The sequence below is a fragment of the Thermobia domestica genome, chromosome 12 (genome assembly GCF_964235325.1).
Source record: "Thermobia domestica chromosome 12, izTheDome1.hap1.1, whole genome shotgun sequence".
Lineage (NCBI taxonomy): Eukaryota > Metazoa > Arthropoda > Insecta > Zygentoma > Lepismatidae > Thermobia > Thermobia domestica.
In genome coordinates, this window is record NC_137465.1 from 149,108,579 (window position 1) to 149,126,736 (window position 18,158).

Genomic DNA, 18,158 nt, shown 5'->3' on the forward strand with positions numbered 1-18,158 from the left:
CAGAAAAGAATCGTATGGAGCAACGAGTGAGAAGTGGACTGCATAATGTGACCATACAACAGAATGACAGGCATCTTATTGTTTGCATGTCCACAACGGACTGTACTATAACATCGTCCATAGCATTAGCTCGACGGTGGAGAACTCTAATGGGTATGGACTTATCTGTGTCGATGATGCAACATCTTCTGAGCGACGATTGGTGGCATCCATGCCCTTACATCGGCTTTCATTGACCCAAAACTACAATCTCCGCAGGTTACAATGGGCACGTGAAAACCGTTGCTCGTGTGCGGAAGACGGACAGTGGTGTTTTCGTGTGAGTTCTCTTTAACCTATTCTACAGTGATAGCCGCACGTGCATTAGATTCTACAGTGGTCAGCGCAATTTGTCAGTGGACATTGTCGAGAATCAAACCGGCGGAACGGCAGAGTGACTGTATCGTGCGCCATTGAGCATAATATGCGATCTCAACTGCTACTCATTAAAAACAATCTCATTAATGACAGACATATTAGGAAAGTTCTAGCTTTCGAGGACATATCCTTCCTTCAGATAACTCCAAACGCTACATTTCAACAGAACAATGCGCGGTCGCACATATCCTAAAAAGTGTAAACCTTCTTCATGGAACGAAGAGCACTGCTGCTTTCTTGGTCTAAACGATCGACTGGCATATCGCCCATTAAACATGTGTTGGATGTGGTTATAGCACGGCCAACAAGAGATGGTCTCTGACGTTTCTTACCACATGCGGTGGGACATTGCAGCCCCTACTTTGATACCAGTGTTACCAACCACGATCACGATGTCTTATACCATTAATTAAATTGCAACTACAGTTGCACCGAAAAAACCTTGACACGCGAGTAGTAGCAATGTCACTGCGAGCTGTCAGAGACGTTCTCTTACTGGACGCACTATAGTCTGTGTTTGTTAGTCATGATCTACCAGGAGACATTGACAATGCCAATGCGCATACAAGCAGGGTGACAAAGGATTCCCTTTTTTGTCTTAGTGGTTTGATGTCTCAAGGTATGGAAGATTAGCTTTTAACTACACACCATTCCAATTGAACCAAGCGTGAACAAACCTTTACCATTCTACTCGATTGGTATTTTTTTTTCTGTCCATCAGTCAGTTGCACGATACCTCTGGTAAAACTTAATCCGATTTTCAACAAAGCTTGGTATGTGCTTTCCTTCAGCATGCAGAAATAACTCTGTTGTTTGAGTAACAATCCAGGAAGAATAAAGAGGTCAAGAAGGTAAAACCAATCCCATGTTGCAAGTTTGAATATTTGCATATAAACAATTTTAGAGAACAATGTAGCAAAAATAATCGATTCCAACAACACATATTGTACAGTTTTTCAAGAGGCTTCCGATTATCTCAACAGCTTGGTATTAAAACCCAACAATAATGAAAGAGTTGATCCCTCTCCAAATTTAGGAAATATGTTCCACGAAAATTTTATTAAAAAAAAAAAAAAAAAGATGCTTGAATTATCCATCCCCACATTTTTTAAAAAGAAAAAGTTCGCAAAAAGTTTCGAAAAAAATATTCAATTTCGTTATAATATATGTACATTTCTTTGAGGCTTTCGCACGATCCTCAGTACTTGGGATTTAAAAAAAAAAAAAAAAAAAAAAAAAAACTTGGCGCATATTTCTTGAGCCTTCGTAATCATCTCCACTACTGGGATTTAAAATCAATCGAATTAAAAGTCAAGATTGCTGGTTCGCGCCCACCTTCCAGTACATTTTTAAAATCTTTTTCTAGTGTTTTTTACACTCATCTTCATGTAAACAAATCACGCATAATGCGATTTAACATATTTTTAGAAAACAATTTTGTGGTTCATTGGCGTTTCGTCGCGTATCTAACGCTGGTGGTATAATTTTCGAAACAGAAGTGGGGTCGCCGCGGATCGTCGCTGAGGGGCTAATTTTCGGCGAGATGTCGGTATTGCCCATCGGTGATCCACCGACGCTTATGGCATAGGGAAGTCAATGGAGAGCTTTTGTAAACACGGCAATGAACCTCCGGGTTTCATAGGGCATAGAGTTAATTAGATAGTTAATAACATGACGTAGTGGTATTTGAAAAAAATAAACTTTGAGTTGGCAACACTTTTAATCGGGAGGTATGACAGAATACGTCAAAAAATGTCTCCCTGTCGCTATTTGCATGTTCAAAATTTCGTTGAATTTCATCTAGTATTTTAAAATTTATAAAGGATCAAGATGAAGGTTGCACCCTGTATGTGTATATGTATTCAGAAATAATAATAATTAAACGTGGAAAAAATATAGATCAACTTGACGTACAAATATGTCATTTCGGGACAATAGTCCGCTGTTGATTTGTAGAAGCGACATATATTTTGAGAACGAAATTGCAAATCAAGGTACAGTGTATTTGTATATATACACCAAGAAAGCTCTGTCACTTTTTGTGGAGGTCTTTGTTTAATTGGACCTCACACCGTGAGTTAAATGCGAATGGAGGTGGGTATATCCAACATACTACCTGGTTGTGACAGTTCAGTTACACCGTGAACTTGCGTAAGGACAAAGTGAACATGGGAACTCCACTCTGAGGAAGGAGCCATTTCTGGACAGGTGTTGACATGTGATGAGAAGTGTGTCCTGAACGAAGCTCCACGGCGGCGTCATCATTGGTTAGCATCCCACGAACCGGTTTCAAAACAACCGAAATCAGCACTGCAACAGAAGGTGTGTTTGGTGGACTGTTCGCGGCATCGTGCATCGGGAACCGCTATCGCTATCAGAGCATCAATATAACTGTGTACTGTCAGCAGTTGAGCCGTGTTCAAGAGAAACTCAAAACTCTGGAGCCAGCACTTCTGAATCGCAAAGGTGTCCTCCTGTTACAGGACAATGCTAAGTCCTACATGGCTAAGATGACCTGGAAAAACATTCTACGCTTGGATGGGAAACACTATTGCATCCGCTATACTCCCCGGACATTGCACCGTACTATTATCATCTGTTCCATTCCTTGGACAATCACCTGAGAGGACGTCAGTTCAAATCCCTAGTAGGTGTGCAAATTGCACTTGATATCTTCTTCGCTTCACGGCTTACCAAGTTCTATCGCGATGGAATCCATGGCCTTCCAGAACGTTGGCAGAAGGTCGTCGATGCTGATAGGGACTATTTTTGATCTTCCAGGTACATCTTAGGTGACATATCGATGTTCGAAGGTGGTGGGTGAAAAAGTGACAGAACTTTCTTGGTTACCTTTACATATATACTTCAGATTATATGCTCGTAGCCAAACCCCCTCCATAAACATTGTTGTGGAAGTATCGCCGGATTCTGAAATATGTATTTTTGGAAAGCGCACATATTATTTCTTTTGTGAAGTCTTGACCCGACTACGGTAGGTCCAATAGTATTTGAGCTATGGATCTTTAAAGTTCATTTTTTTTTATGTTTTCGGCAGCCTGTAACTCCGAAAGGAAACTTCTGTACACTCAGGTTGTCTATACTTTTTGTCTTATCTTAATGTCAGAAATCTACTCCCAAATGTTGTCGGTGTTGTTTTGAAACACCAAGTGAAACTTTGATCCTTATATTCCATTAATTTACCAGTAAGTGTGAAGTAGTTGTGACGAAAGGATTAGCATTGAAGCAAAGGAGGAAATTCTCGAGACATTCTACAATGAACAACGATGAATTAGAAGCTGTAAACAGGATCACATTCATCAGTGCGTTGGTACCAATGTTTCAAAATACTAAGTACAAATCAGTAATTACTCTAAGTTCTTTTCCCCGATTCGAATTATGATCCTCTTTGCGTCGACTTCGACGCATTTCCAATGAGCTATAGATCCTAAATATTCATTTTTTGCTACTACGTTCGTCTATATTTTAAAAATGTTCCTGTGAGAGTCGTGTATGTGAATATAAGTACCTGAAAATAATTATAATAAAACATTGCATTGCTCAGCATTTGTATTTTAGTGTAAGTTATTGAATATAGCAAAGCTAGTATGAATCAGATAAGTATGAGATATAATAATTAATAATAATCTACAACTAACTGTTCGTGAGAAGTCCCGAAGTTTTACCCGAGCACTTATAAAGATATACGTAGGTTAGCCTCCTGTTTCTTATCTATGGCTCCTGTTTCTTATCTGAAATTCTGATATTTATTTCCCTAGCTTTTCCTCCACCCTTACCAATAGCCATTCAACGCTCTCCATTTTATTTTATTTTATTTTATTTTTAAATAGTGTAAGCTTATTAACAAAAATAACTGGTTACTTACCGTGGGAAACCTAAATATTCTTCAAAAGTATCTGAGTTTGCACAACAAGTTAGTTCCGTCTTCACTGGTAAGGTAACAAGAATAAAAAAGGATGACATAATTATGGTATGGAAAAAGGAATACATACCACCACATAAATATAATATGAGAGATGGATACTAAAAACAAGCAGAGCACAATGGACGAAAGAAAGAACGAGCTGAGTTGAAAGAAGCGCGGCGTCTATGCTACGTCACTATTGCCAGTTCCAAAATATACATCAAAGGTAGGTAGTCAGATTTATCAATGTTGCCGGAATCCAAATTTAAAGCTGGTTTATATTTATGAATAAAGAACGATCCTTTTATCTCCCGTTATTTCTCTTTTCGTTTTCCTGAATCTATCACATTAACCCGTTTTATATTGTATATGTGTTGTTTTAGGTGAACTGACAATTCCGATATACCTTCTTCTCGTGACTTTTTTGACTGTCTAATGTGTTCTTTAATTCGGGTATTAATATTACATTTGGTTTGACCTATATATGAAGAGTCATATTCACACTGAGCCAGATAAATACCTGACGGAACTAGCTTGTTTTTCAAATACGTTCGGAGAATATTTAGTTTTCCCACGGGAGGATATATTGGTACAGATGGTTTCAGATCAGGAGAACCCTGGTTCCTGGAATTCACAGATTACCCACATGGGTCTGATCCTTGTCAACAGGCCATAAATCTCAAGAAAACAAGAGGCACCCTCGGTTAGAAACAGAAAAAGAAATTGCCAAATGTCCTCTTTTCCCTTGATTTCTTTGTCTTTAATCACTTTTGAGTTAGTGTGTTCGGTTATAATTCGCTACAATGTCAGTATTTTTCCGACCATGGTTAAACAATAACACTCGTACCGGAGGCCGGGCCTTCTTCGCCAAAAACTCCGACGAAAGAAGATAATGTTGTAGTTGGGAGGGGAGCTAAGTTGCGTAAGCAAACGATGATATTAGTGAAAAATGTGAATATTTTTTTTACGAAGTGTCATCGATAATGGTGGTGTCGTAAGTTCAAAAAACTGTTATTAACGCAGGCAACTGGTGTTAGTATAAGTACTATAAAAAGAATTTCTGGGAAAATTTATGTGAAAAGCTATTCGACACCAACTAAAAAGAAAATTGTAAAACAGAAACTTCAATTCAACAAAATTGATGATTTCACTCGTGATTTGTTGCGACGAACACTTTTTGAATTTTATAAGGCAAATCTCCTACAACGGAAGCGCTAATTGAAGCAATGAGACTTAAGGCAGCTGACACTGAATAGATTTCCGCACCAGCGCACTGTTTATCGTCTGCTACGAAGTATGGGTTTTAAGTATAAATCCTCGGTGAAAAATGTATTCGTAGTGAATCACCACATATAATTGCATGGCGATACAGATACCTGCATAGTATCAATAATCATCGTGCTCAGGGTTATGCAGGTGTGTACCTCGATGAAACGTGGTTTGATAGTAACTCCTGTCGGATGAAGAACTGCACAGACGATTCGGACAATTGCGCTGTAACGAGTCCTGGGAATAAAGGTGATAGAATTGTTATTCTACATTGCAGGGGGCGTTCAGGTTTTATTGACGATGCGCTTCTAGTAACTCATAAAGCAATGGCTGATACTCCAGAAGATTACCATAATAACATGAATGCAGGTATCTCTCAGAATTGGTTTGAGAAGAAACTATTGAAACGCCCTGAAACACTATCTGTAATTGTTATGGACAATGCCCCGTATCACAGTCGTGTTCTCAATCCAAAATCAATCTCTTCCTGGAAGAAAAGTCAAATTCTTAACTATATGATTTTGCATAATATCCTAATTCCTAATCCTGTTCCTATAATTTTCGTTCTCCTTGAAGTTATAGAAGAGAACACTTCTGTTACCGACAGAAAAAGGAAATATGCGGTGGACGAATTAGCTGCAAAATATGGGCATATTGTGCTACATTTACCACCCTATCATTGCGTCCTCAACCCCATCGAAATGGTGTGGTCAAGAGCTGAAGGGTAGGGTTACGTCTCAAAATTTAAGGAAAAGACCAGTGAGGGGAAATAATACAGCTTCTTAAGGAGTTCTGTATCCAAGTTACGCCCGTAAAGGGGATAACTTATATCAAACATGTAGAAAGCATTGAACGAAGCTACGAAAACTTTCAATCTATTTTTGATGAAAAGATTGAAATATGTGTACAAGTAACAGATTCTTCAGAAGATGAGAGTGATAATGATAGCTCATAAACAAGAAAGGTAAGAGTTTACTATATTTTGATCACACATATATTAGTGTTGAAATAATAATTATTGTTATTGTAAGTAGTAGTAAAAGTAGTAAGACAATAGTAGTAATAATACAATGGTTATTGCACATGTTTATCATATTCGTGGTTCTGACTTTGATTTCAAGCCACAATTTTAGTTATTGACTTCACATTTTGAGACAAGTGGAAGGCCTTTAATTACAAAAAAACTGGTTTAGAGATAAAGAAAGAAAGGCTATGGAAGTCATGTACTGACATTACCCACTAAAAGTTGGCTGGCTGGCCATACATTCATAGGCTATATCTCCAGGGAGATTAGTAATACTAATAGTAGCTTCTAGCCACTAATACTAATAATAGGTGTGGTGATACCCATCCCCCAAGTGCTTGGGCGCAATCATTCCCTAAATTTATCATTACTCCCAAAATAAGTAGTAGAGGATTCCACCCCCAGAAAAAGGAAAAATAAGGATAAGCGTACCCATACTGATTTGCATCCCAAATAATAGGAGGCTATTTAACTTGGCAGCCAGTGCCAATTTCTTTCTGTACAAAATCAATCTAGATTTGCTTATGCCTCCCTCTACAATTTTGCTCTTTCAAATAAAAGAGAATGCAGTGTTGGCTATGACAATAAATTAGTTTAAAAAGGTTATTCATGCTAAGTTCTCCTTTATAGGTAACGTTCTTAAAGGCATCATTAATGTATAATTAAAACTCGATTGTGCTATTTTCAATGAAATATTTTGTCTTTCAAAAATAAAATAATAAACTTATGGGTGCAACCAGCACCTAAAACCCGCCTGGGGACACTCCTGAATAATAATAATAATTACAACAATAATGCTATGTTCAAACTATCACAAAAAGTAATAGCATTATGTTTTTATTTTTCAGTTGTTTTCCTTCTTTTTTCTTTCTTGTTTCTTCTTGTACTTAATGACATCGGATATCTGGCACCAATCACCGTCCCAACAAGGGTTGGGTTCCCCTTTTGGTAGTGGTGTGAGAGAAGGCTCTCATGTTTTGGAATTTCCTATAAGTAACCGATGTTTTGTTAAGTAGAACCATCCTCTCATGCGCTTACATAATTTTACAGTATAAGCTTACTTTCTTACTGTACATACTTACTATGAGTCATACTTCCTGTATTTAGATTACAATAGAACATTGGTACCAACTAATAATTATAGATTAGCATAATATCTTGGAATTCTGAATACATTCAAACATAACCAAGTAAACATATATATATCATAATTTGGCCTAAAGATAATTAACTTTTTACATCTCTTTTATCTTCTTTTTGCATCTCTATTGATCCTTTGAGGTGTTCAGTTATGTGGGCAACAACGTTTTCCGTCATTGTAATTTCCTTTTCTTCCATACGTCTTTTCGAGTTATGACTTACACACACATGAAGATCAATATTACCGTATCAATACTGATGTTTATTGCCTGTGTAAAAACTATGTTCTTTGTCTGTTCAAAACTCCTAGGTACAATATTCACTTGAAAAAATAAATACGACAAAAACGTATCCTACCGATGATCCAGGCTACTGCTGTCCAATTTCAGTCTAGGTATTTTTGTTCTGGTGAAGAAACATTCAAAAACATTTCTATCAACGTTGTTTTAACACAAGTATAAGACTTCGACTCTGTTACTTGTAGATGTCTCGACAGTCCTGATGTGGGGAGTTGTTCACATCTCGTATCCGCTATATGGTTCCTAATCCTCGTTTTGATTCTTTTGGTCATGCCTTGTGATGTTTACTCCATAGGATAGAAATCCAGATAGAGTAAGCATTACTTTAGATAGTCGTTGATCGAATATTTCGCCCGAGCGTTAACGAAGAAACAAGTTATCACTAAAGTAATAGCTTCTTTCACCGCTTACAACACACAGGCAAAGATTCAAACAACAACTTTAAACTTGTAAATAGAATAAAGCTTCAGCATCAATTGAACTGAAAGAGAACATAAAACAATTACACCATGCATGACACATCGAAGCTGCATGAAGCAACGATACCTGATCAAACTAGCACTGAGATATTCATTAAAAAAAAAAGTGTTCTGAACTATTATGAGCAGCGTTGGATAAGCTGCTTCCTTCAGTTTCGCTTCCGGCGCCCAAGTGCTGATTACGTCATGCATCTCCTTTGTCCCTGCTGCTCACGTGAGTCCCACCTACCAGGTTGATATAAGTACAGGTAGGACTGATTGGCTGCTGGCGGTGGCCAAGGCCGTCGACTGCTATCGTCTGCTTTACTGCTGATATACATGTTATGAGAACATACAACGAATAGTTACGCTATGCGCGAAGAAATAGCAGCATTTAATATAAAATGATTATAAAATTATCTGAGCTGGGCACACAAAAATAATGCACAAATAAGTTTATCACAGCCTATGTGGCGTTTGTCGTAAGCGCAATGGCCTGCGTAAAATACCTGCCCATCCGCAGTCTATTGCACTTACGACAAACAGTACATAGACATGACAAAAGGATCAAAACGAGGATTAGGAACCATATAAGGGATATAAGATGTAAAGAGCTTTCTACACCAGTATTGTCAAAACATCTACAAGTAACGGGTCATGAACTAGACAGAGTCGAAGTCTTATATTTGTACTCAAACAACATTGATAGAAATGTTTTTGGTTCTTCATCAGAAGAAAAAGACCAACACTGCAGTTGGACAGTGGGAACCTGAATCATCGGTGGAACACGTAATAAATAGTTAACAATACATTTTTGTCTTATTTATTTATTTTTTGCAAATGTGGATATTGTACATAGGAGTTTTTAAACATAAAGACTGACTCAATTGACACTGTTAGAGCTCTGAGTGCACAAGGGGTAAATTATATTTATTTTACAATTTTGCAAGCCCTAAAACAGATTTAAGCAACTAACAGCGGTTGGCCATAAGGAAGTAGTTGAAGAAATTAAGGCAATAGGTTTATTTGCATAAAACCTCACAAGTGATAAATTAAATTGACAGAAGTGAACCATAGAAAACTTGGTGCTGATTTTTTCTATTTACAAGTTTTGTATATTTACAGGATACCGTGATCTTAAATAGATTCCGGCTTGCACCACATTTTACTAATGGTTCCAACTGAAATATCGTGAAGAATGATGTCCTAAACACGAGCGATAGTTGGTAGTTTAAGGTAAGCTTTTGAGTTCTGAACTATGTACCCAAAAGCAAAGTCTAGTAACTATGACTAATTATTAATATCGCTTGAGTAATAGAAACTATGAATACTTTCGTGAACTCTGATTGAACCTTCTATGACTCCTGTGAAATATGTGGCCCCGCGTAGCGTAGTCGCTAACGCTCTTGCCATCGGTGCGAGCAGTTTCGGATTAGATTCCCGGTGGGGACACTCGGTTGAAAACGTGTAAAACTCTTTTTCAGGCCAGCCACCCTGAATGAAGTTTTCCTGGGTTTTCCTCGTCCACACCAGGCAAATGCCGGGGTGGTACCTAACTTATAGGTCCCAGGCCGCTTCCTTCCCTTTCCCTGGACAGTGTACTCGCCGAGGGACGTCATCTCTCAAAATGTAACGGGTTAAATGGCCTTAGATGCCGAAAGCCCAGAAATCTAAGTCCTAAATTTCTAAATTCTTCTGTGAAATATAGCAATTTCCCTGACTTTCAAGTCAGTATGAACCCTGTCATAATATACATATTTAATGTACTGCATGCACCACGTATTTAATACCTTCCAATTTCCAATTTGGTGGTAATTTGTGCTGCTGTTACTATCTGTCAATAATCATCAATATCAGTTGTACGAAAAACTATAACATTAAACATGTTATATAGAATTCCTTCGTATCTCATGTCAATACAGGGAACAACAAGGTGGGTCAGCAGTAGAGTGCTTAACTCTGGTGCGTGGGGTACCAGGTTCGATCCAAGGCCAAGTAAGTTTGTGGTGGACAACATCGCACCGTGTGGTCCGTGAGTTTTCTACACGGTGCGCAGGGTACTTCCGTTTCCTTCCACATTCTCATCCCACCATTTTTCCATCATTATTGACTTGCCTTGATCATCCTTCTCCTTTAGCCTAACGGACATAATTATGAGACGTTAAACTGAAAGATTTCATTTCATTTCTCATTCTAATGCAACAGCAAGTGTTTTCTCTGCTGTTGTATTAGGGCTGAACTTCCACTTCTACAATCGAACTTATAATATTTAAAGCACATGAGATCATTTATAGTCTTGATTTAATCCAGCGATAATAAATAATAGAAGCAATAATTATATCATACTAATAATATTCTGTTCTTACATAATGTGTGTGATGTATGTAATTTGTGACGATACACCTACATATGCATAATGTTTAGAGAAATGTTATATCTCTCCTATTCCAAGATTATAGGATTATCTGCTTCATATTCCTCTGGCTTTGTCGGTTCTCATTTGTAATTCGTTATAAACTTCCTATATACGTATATATTCTTTCCTCGGTACTTTCCTTTTTGGATACTCTCCCTTTCCTCATCTTCTTTAGCATTCCTTCCTAGCCCTGTTCTGATTCCCTAATGTTTTTATGTTGTTTGATTTGCGCACACCATCATACTTTATGGAAACTAGACATCATAAATAAAAAAAAGAGTAAATAAAAATAAAATAATAATAATCTCTCAGAATTTATAATATTTTTATAGTTCAAATCTTTAAATATACACAAATATATGTACATATTTATAACATAGCGTAAATGAAAAATACTTACACATATGAGAACCTATTGAGCTTTATATCTAATTAATGCTTATACATTTCCAATATTATATAAACAATCATTACAAATACACAGAACGAAATGCAACAGAAAATGCATATTTTTTTAAAAAATACTTCAGAGATCAACTATATTTCTTCAATAACCATTTTTACTTTTTTATGTATTAAAGTTTAAAAAAAATACTCTTAAAACATTTGTCTTTGGAATATCTACGTCGATGACAAGAAATACGAAGTTGATTAATCTTCGTACGAGAAAGTAACTATTTCTAGTCAATTTCCGTTATATAGTTGTGCAAAATTGACACATTTCGTTATAAGCGATTACGACTGATATTTCATTTAATCCATTATTCAAAGTATTGTGAGACTACCCAACTCTCTATTATAAAACGCCAACGCAATGTTCACTGGGCAATATATTCATATTCACTACTTAATTACCACGTCTTTAAAACACTCATGTAACTATGTTATATAACGTTATCCATCAAATACACATAAGTCGAAAAAATCGAAAGTAATTTTGCCTGTGTGTTTACAAAAATTAAGGATTATCTAGGAAACCGAGATAAAAAGGAATTGATGCCCAGAAGTAGCTACAGAAACCTAAAACTCATTACACATATCTACGGGAGTTCTGAATTACTCCCAAGTTTATTCAGAATTCCACAAAGTATTTACTTAATGTTCTTTTCAAGGACTAATATCCAACACATGGAAATCATGTATAATTTACATTAAAGCTTAATAAGTGAAACTCATAGGCCACTTTCGGTTCCACAAAAAATGTTAAACTTACACAAATAGCAAACTCAAGAGTAGAAAACAAGGTTACATAATATCTACATTGTTCCACAGATTGAGCAAGTAGCCAACAGGGAATTGTTTTTATTGTTTCGTAGAAACAAACATGAATAAGCACGGTGAAATATCGAACATCGCAAAAAAGGCAAACTACACGTTTAGTCCAACTACAATAGTAACAAAGATTCCGACACAGAAAAATCTAGTTATTTCTCAAAGAAAGGAAAAAAAAAAAAAAAAAAAAAACTTTCTACTGTTACCAAAACTGAACAGGAAAACAAATATTTAGAACTACATTCCTTTCATATGAATTATAATTGCCACCTTCAGACTTCTCATCTATACATCCTTCAAAATTAAACTGAAACAATATTCGTAAATACGCAAAAACGTCAGTTTTGAACTTAACCTACTTTTCCACTCAATTTCAAATTACGAACACAATATTTTAAATGTAAGTATATTTAACAGTACAATCACTGTATTCAGAGAAAATATTAGAAATGGAAGACACCATATCAGGAACACACTTTAAAACCTCTTAGTTATCATTTGAAGTTGTGGAGGATAAGTTTCCCAGATATAGTAATGTCGGATTTCACCTTTTTCATAAACATTCAATCTTGTTTTACAGTCGTACGAACAATGGTTATTGAGGCACATAAACTTATGATACATAGAATGTTTTTTATCAATAAATCGACTGGACATGGAAATTTATACTCTCACTGAAGTTAATGGACTAAGAATCTTTCTCCTCATTGTACAAGAATATATTATTAAACTGTTATTTTGATCCCTTGTTAATACCTTACCAATTTTACGAAATCTCCACTTCCAGATGCAGTAAGAGAATGTTTTACTGGTTCTGTTTCAACTTTAAAATTTACGCTAAACAAAACATCGGTTGTCAGCGCATATACAAATCCATAAATAACACACCTTTCTACAATTCTTATTTCTTCAGTGACATATGATTTAAATAATACTCACTGGCGCAAATCCCGGGGGATGAGGGCGACATGTCTTCCTCAATCTTGGAACTGGGAGGAACTGTCCCCCCAATAATTCGATTTGATTTTTTTGGGCGTGAGGGGGAGAAATATGATGATTTGTGTCCGACTGCCACTTCATTTACATCGCCTTATATATAATATACAAGAGGTTCACCCCAGAAATCAGATTCATCTACCGCAATATGAATTTCATCTCCCCCCTCCCCCAGAATAAGCCTCAAATCTGCCCACCTCCCAATGCTGAAGACAACTCTGCTCCCCAAATCCTCCACAGTATTGTTTTTCAACTTCATAAATATTTTTTACATCGCGAGATATATGAAGACCTCGGAGGAAAATAATGATTTCCCACACAGACATGATTTTGAGATACAAGACTTTAAATGTTTGGGTACGTATAGTGATACTATTGAGAAACCTGTAAGCAATTGGCCATATCTCTGTCATCTGTTGCCAAAACTCGGTAACTCTTCGAGGGATAACAGATCCACCGGCGTCAAGCAGCATAGGCTGTTTCACTCGTTTTTCACGATTTTGAGGGTTATCATTTTCCCCCTACGTCTTCATATATATATATATATATATATATATATATATATATATATATATATATATATATATATATATATATATATATATATATATATATATATATATATATATATAAAAACAGTCTTACACCCCCCTCCCCAAGGTTGAAGACAGATTTGCGTTGCTGATAATACTCAATATTAAGCACCATTTACGAGTTTGATACGAATTTCAATTCAATTCGCAACAATATTAAACACTATAATAGCGAATCTAAAAAAATGATATATTTCAAAAGTTACATCAACGTCTACATAACACTAAAGCTAACCACAATGAAAAATTTATTTATAAAAATACACGCAAATTATTTTTTCAAACGTGATATTGTTACCTATGAATAATTTCGAAAGCTTATTAAAATAAAAAAGAATTTGCAAGAAATTGTTAATTCCACTCAAAAAAAAAAAAAAAAAAAAAATATCATTCAATGCATTACCGCACATATTTTAATAGTACAACAGTAATTAAACCTTTCAAATCATGTCAACCATTATTCTACAATCAATAAATCACTATAGAAAGGAAACTAGAAATGACATTTAAAAACTAAAGTTTACTTTAGTATCCCAAGTTTATAAATATGTATTTAAAGACATATAATTAACCCAATGCAACCATTTTTTTTTTTAAATAGTGTTCGAAATATTACGTTTAAGTTTTCTTTCAATTTATATTTTAATTTTACAATGAGTGATACTTCCTGCTGAAATAAATATAAAATGGTCCCATAAACTCTCTTCAGGAAATTGATTTGGGTGTGTGTATATGTTTCTTACTAGGAAAAAAATAATAATTCCAGAAATGTATACATCTACGAACACGATAATAACACATATTTGGAATGAAAATGAAAAAATGCGTCCACACAACACAATTTACAACACATTAACGATTACATTCTTTGAGTAGTTCTGACCACACAAACTAAATGTATACCGTGTTTTACGGACTATAATACGCCCTTTTTTCTTCGAAAAATTGCCTCCAAAATTCAGGTCCGTGTTATACTCGAAATTAAATTTAAAATGTCCAGTGTTTGATTTGAAATACCCGCCTGTCTTAAAAATGGCCATATATTCGATGTCGCGGGAAACTTCTCTCTACCTGGCAACTTTGGATTCAACTGACAGTAGCAGTGCACCAATGCGACGAACATGAGTTGCGGGGATTCACAAGCTTGCTAACACTGTCTCCCTCCCGCACCGCAATCACAAACCCAGAACCACAGTCTAGAATATACAGATCGTAATCTCTGCGAAAAACTGGAAACAAGGATTTTAAAGATTAGTTCGGTTTTATAAACTATTTTTTTTTTTTTTTAAGTCTGGCTTTGTAATCTAACAATAAAAATGGTAAAAATGTTACGATTTAAAAAGAAATTGCTTAAAAATTAAGGTGCGTCTTACAGTCTGTAAAACACGGTAATACTTTTTCTCTAAATGTATTACTTATATGCCTATGTGTTTAAGTATTATTGATTGAAAAGAAATAATATGTTAATAAATATCACTGGGAAAGTGAGTGTCTACAAGAATTACTGATCCATTAACAAAAGAAAAACAATTCTTATTTCTGCTGATTCTTTAACACGAAATACCCAAATAACCTCTCAAACTGTTTCAGAATAATATAGTGCATTCTAGATATAATATTAAGTGATCAACCTACGTAGTTCTAATCATGAAAAATATAAATTATGCAAAATTTTCACAAAAGTGAAAAACGCTCTAGTGGGCCGAGATTTGAACCCTTGTCTCCGGGTTACCGTATCGGTGCGTTAACAACTACACTATCCAGTCCGGTTGCTGAACAGCCATTCAGTTTCATCTCATTGGTGAAATAATTCCTTATTAATTCAAATTCTACTCTTTATTTTCTCACCTTTCCAACGGCTTATGATAGAATGTACTGCATCTCTAAAAGATTAAACGTAATATTATACCTTCATGAACAAGCAAGGCGAGCGTCAATGTGAATAACATCTCCGCGAATTCGATTACAGGTTACGAATGATGTTAAGAACGTGGATCTAGCTGAAACATAATTTTTAAAAAAATAGGATACATATCAGCGAAGTTTAACCATTAAACTATATTAGATTATTATTCACGAACCAGACGACAATGAATTTCAAAGAGTGAATACAAGTGATGCCAATTTGTTTCATTAGATTTTCTTAATAAAAATCTCAACACGTGTAATACCTTTCGAACCGTCAGGTCGCGGTGATTTTTTTATCTTTATTTTTTGTTTACTAGCTGCTCAAAGTAAACACGTTCTGCGCTTGCGGGAAATGTTAAACGCTCTTTTGGTAAGTAATTTCATATCACCAACAGATGTAATGTCACTGTCCTACTTCATTATAGTGAACTGGCTTGTTTCCTATTTATTATCGATGTTAGAAAATAACAATAATCCAAAATCAACAAGTATTATAACTTTAATCTTACATCAACACCAAATATTAACTGCCATTTTGTTCTAATGAATAATCGTAAACAACATATTCACAAATAACAATAAATTTGACGTTATATACAGTTCCTTCAAGGTTCATATGGCCAAGTTTTTCCCTACGAACGTATGACCTTTGTTTGTTCTGTGTTTAAATACCTAGTAGCAGCTTCAACAACGTTGAAAACTACTGCTAAAACTAATTGATAAAGGTTCGGTAAAAAAAGACAAGAAAGGCTATTTGTATATCCACACCAAATATGCCATTTTGGTCTCACTCAATTTTGTTATACATAATGAATTGTTCCAACTTTCTAGGTATAGATTTTAAATAACAGCAAAATCTTTCTCAACAATCAGTTGCTTAAGCAGAAATCCTTTTCACTTCTACCAGTTGTCTTGGGAATATTGTTTTGCACAATTTGCCCAGTGATAGAGAAAAGCAGTTTATTAACTTAATCAAAAGCAGCTTCACTACAGTTTATTAACTTAATCAAAAGCAGCTTCACTACATGTGCATGTTCTTAATACGAAGTACACTACACCCTTCTCCTTCTTGAGCACGTATGATTTATGATTTTACTTTATATCCTAACAAAACACTGCAGTTATAAAGAATGGAACCTATTACTGGATCTGAACCTAAGAATATCCACACTGATAGCGAAAATTCTAGCCTTGTGGGCATGAAGGAGTCCATTTGTAAACACAGGAAAGTCAAACACTATCTGAGATTACAATACATTAGACACAAATTAGTCACATTATTCTGGGTGTAGACAGAAGCAGTTAGAAGATTTTGAAGTTATATATGATAACGTACGTTCTTCAACCTGTTTTAACCACCCACCAGCTTCCTTAGAATATCAACAAATCAGCTAATTGATAAAGCTTTTAGGGCAGTGGCAGTTCTTCAAAATAGTTTAAATAAATCTTGAAAAGACCAAAACATATACTTGTATTTATATATTTTGAACGATAAGCTTAAGTAGGTTTCGTCGATTTGCAGAATTTTAGTCTTCGATTTGTAGTAAGTGTGAGCTAATACAATGAGAACTAAAATAAAATACAGTTTTATTAACTTACCAACATCACTTCTATATATCGTAAATGCCTAAACAGAATAAATGACTACTAACTTGTAAAATAACAAATGTAAGGACTTGTGTATGAATTAAGATAGGCAACACCATTAAAATCAATAACCACGTAAGTACTACAAATAATAATGTAATAAAAGATGGATTTGGAAATTTGATACTTCGCTATTACATATATATCTAAAATAGCTACTATACAATATCACAGCTTTATATGATTTATTAACGTACAATTCATAGCACAGAATACCATTTTGAAATCCATAAACAGTGGAATATGGATGACTGTTTGATCAAAAGCTATTATTTGTTCACAGTTCTGGTATATGCTTTATCAAGCGACACCAATAATCAGTCATTAAACAAAGGTTTTACGGCACTGCTTCTTTTCGTGGTGTATTAGTTAGTACAGTTCTACCTGTTTTCTCACCACAACTGTATAACACTAACTGTTCTTTGTGGTAAGTGGCTATCATTTCCTCCACTGAAGTGAAACTCTGTAAAATAAATATAATTTTATTAGCAAAAATACTGAAGTTAAGCTTTTCAAATACACAGGTTGCGTTAAAACGACATAATCAAACTACGGGATGTGATTTCTTGTTTAACGAACGAGAAAAAAAAAAATCTAATAAAGTTGACCGAAAAATAGTCCTTTCAGTTATAAACTGCTGAAAATGCGAAAAGTCATTTTTTTTAAACGCCCTAGCCTGAAACTATGGGGCCTATCGCAAGCGAGTCAAAGACTTACATAAATACGCTCTACCTTAATATCTATGTTTTACGATCGTTTGGTAACGGTGAAATGAATAATCAATTAGTGCTTAAAAA

General features: G+C 35.3%; 2 protein-coding genes across 3 annotated transcripts in view; one reads left to right on the plus strand and one right to left on the minus strand.

Moving 5' to 3' along the window:
• The first annotated feature begins 5,799 nt into the window (after positions 1 to 5,799).
• On the plus strand, positions 5,800 to 6,336 carry LOC145666142 (uncharacterized). Its single transcript, XM_081733227.1, has one exon. The coding sequence runs from the start codon at positions 5,800 to 5,802 to the stop codon at positions 6,334 to 6,336; it is 537 nt and encodes a 178-aa protein (XP_081589353.1).
• Positions 6,337 to 11,253: 4,917 nt separating this feature from the next.
• LOC145666730 (uncharacterized) overlaps positions 11,254 to 18,158 on the minus strand; it is a 334,294-nt gene continuing 327,389 nt past the window's right edge. For both annotated transcript variants that reach the window (XM_081734260.1, XM_081734261.1), the window contains one exon: positions 11,254 to 17,824. In XM_081734260.1, the coding sequence (XP_081590386.1) occupies positions 17,699 to 17,824 (126 nt within the window). In that variant the 3' untranslated portion in view covers positions 11,254 to 17,698. The remainder of the gene's footprint in view (positions 17,825 to 18,158) is intronic.

Excerpts from the sequence above, each read along its gene's own strand:
- LOC145666142 (XM_081733227.1), top strand. The coding sequence starts at position 5,800 with ATGAAGAACTGCACAGACGATTCGGACAATTGCGCTGTAACGAGTCCT.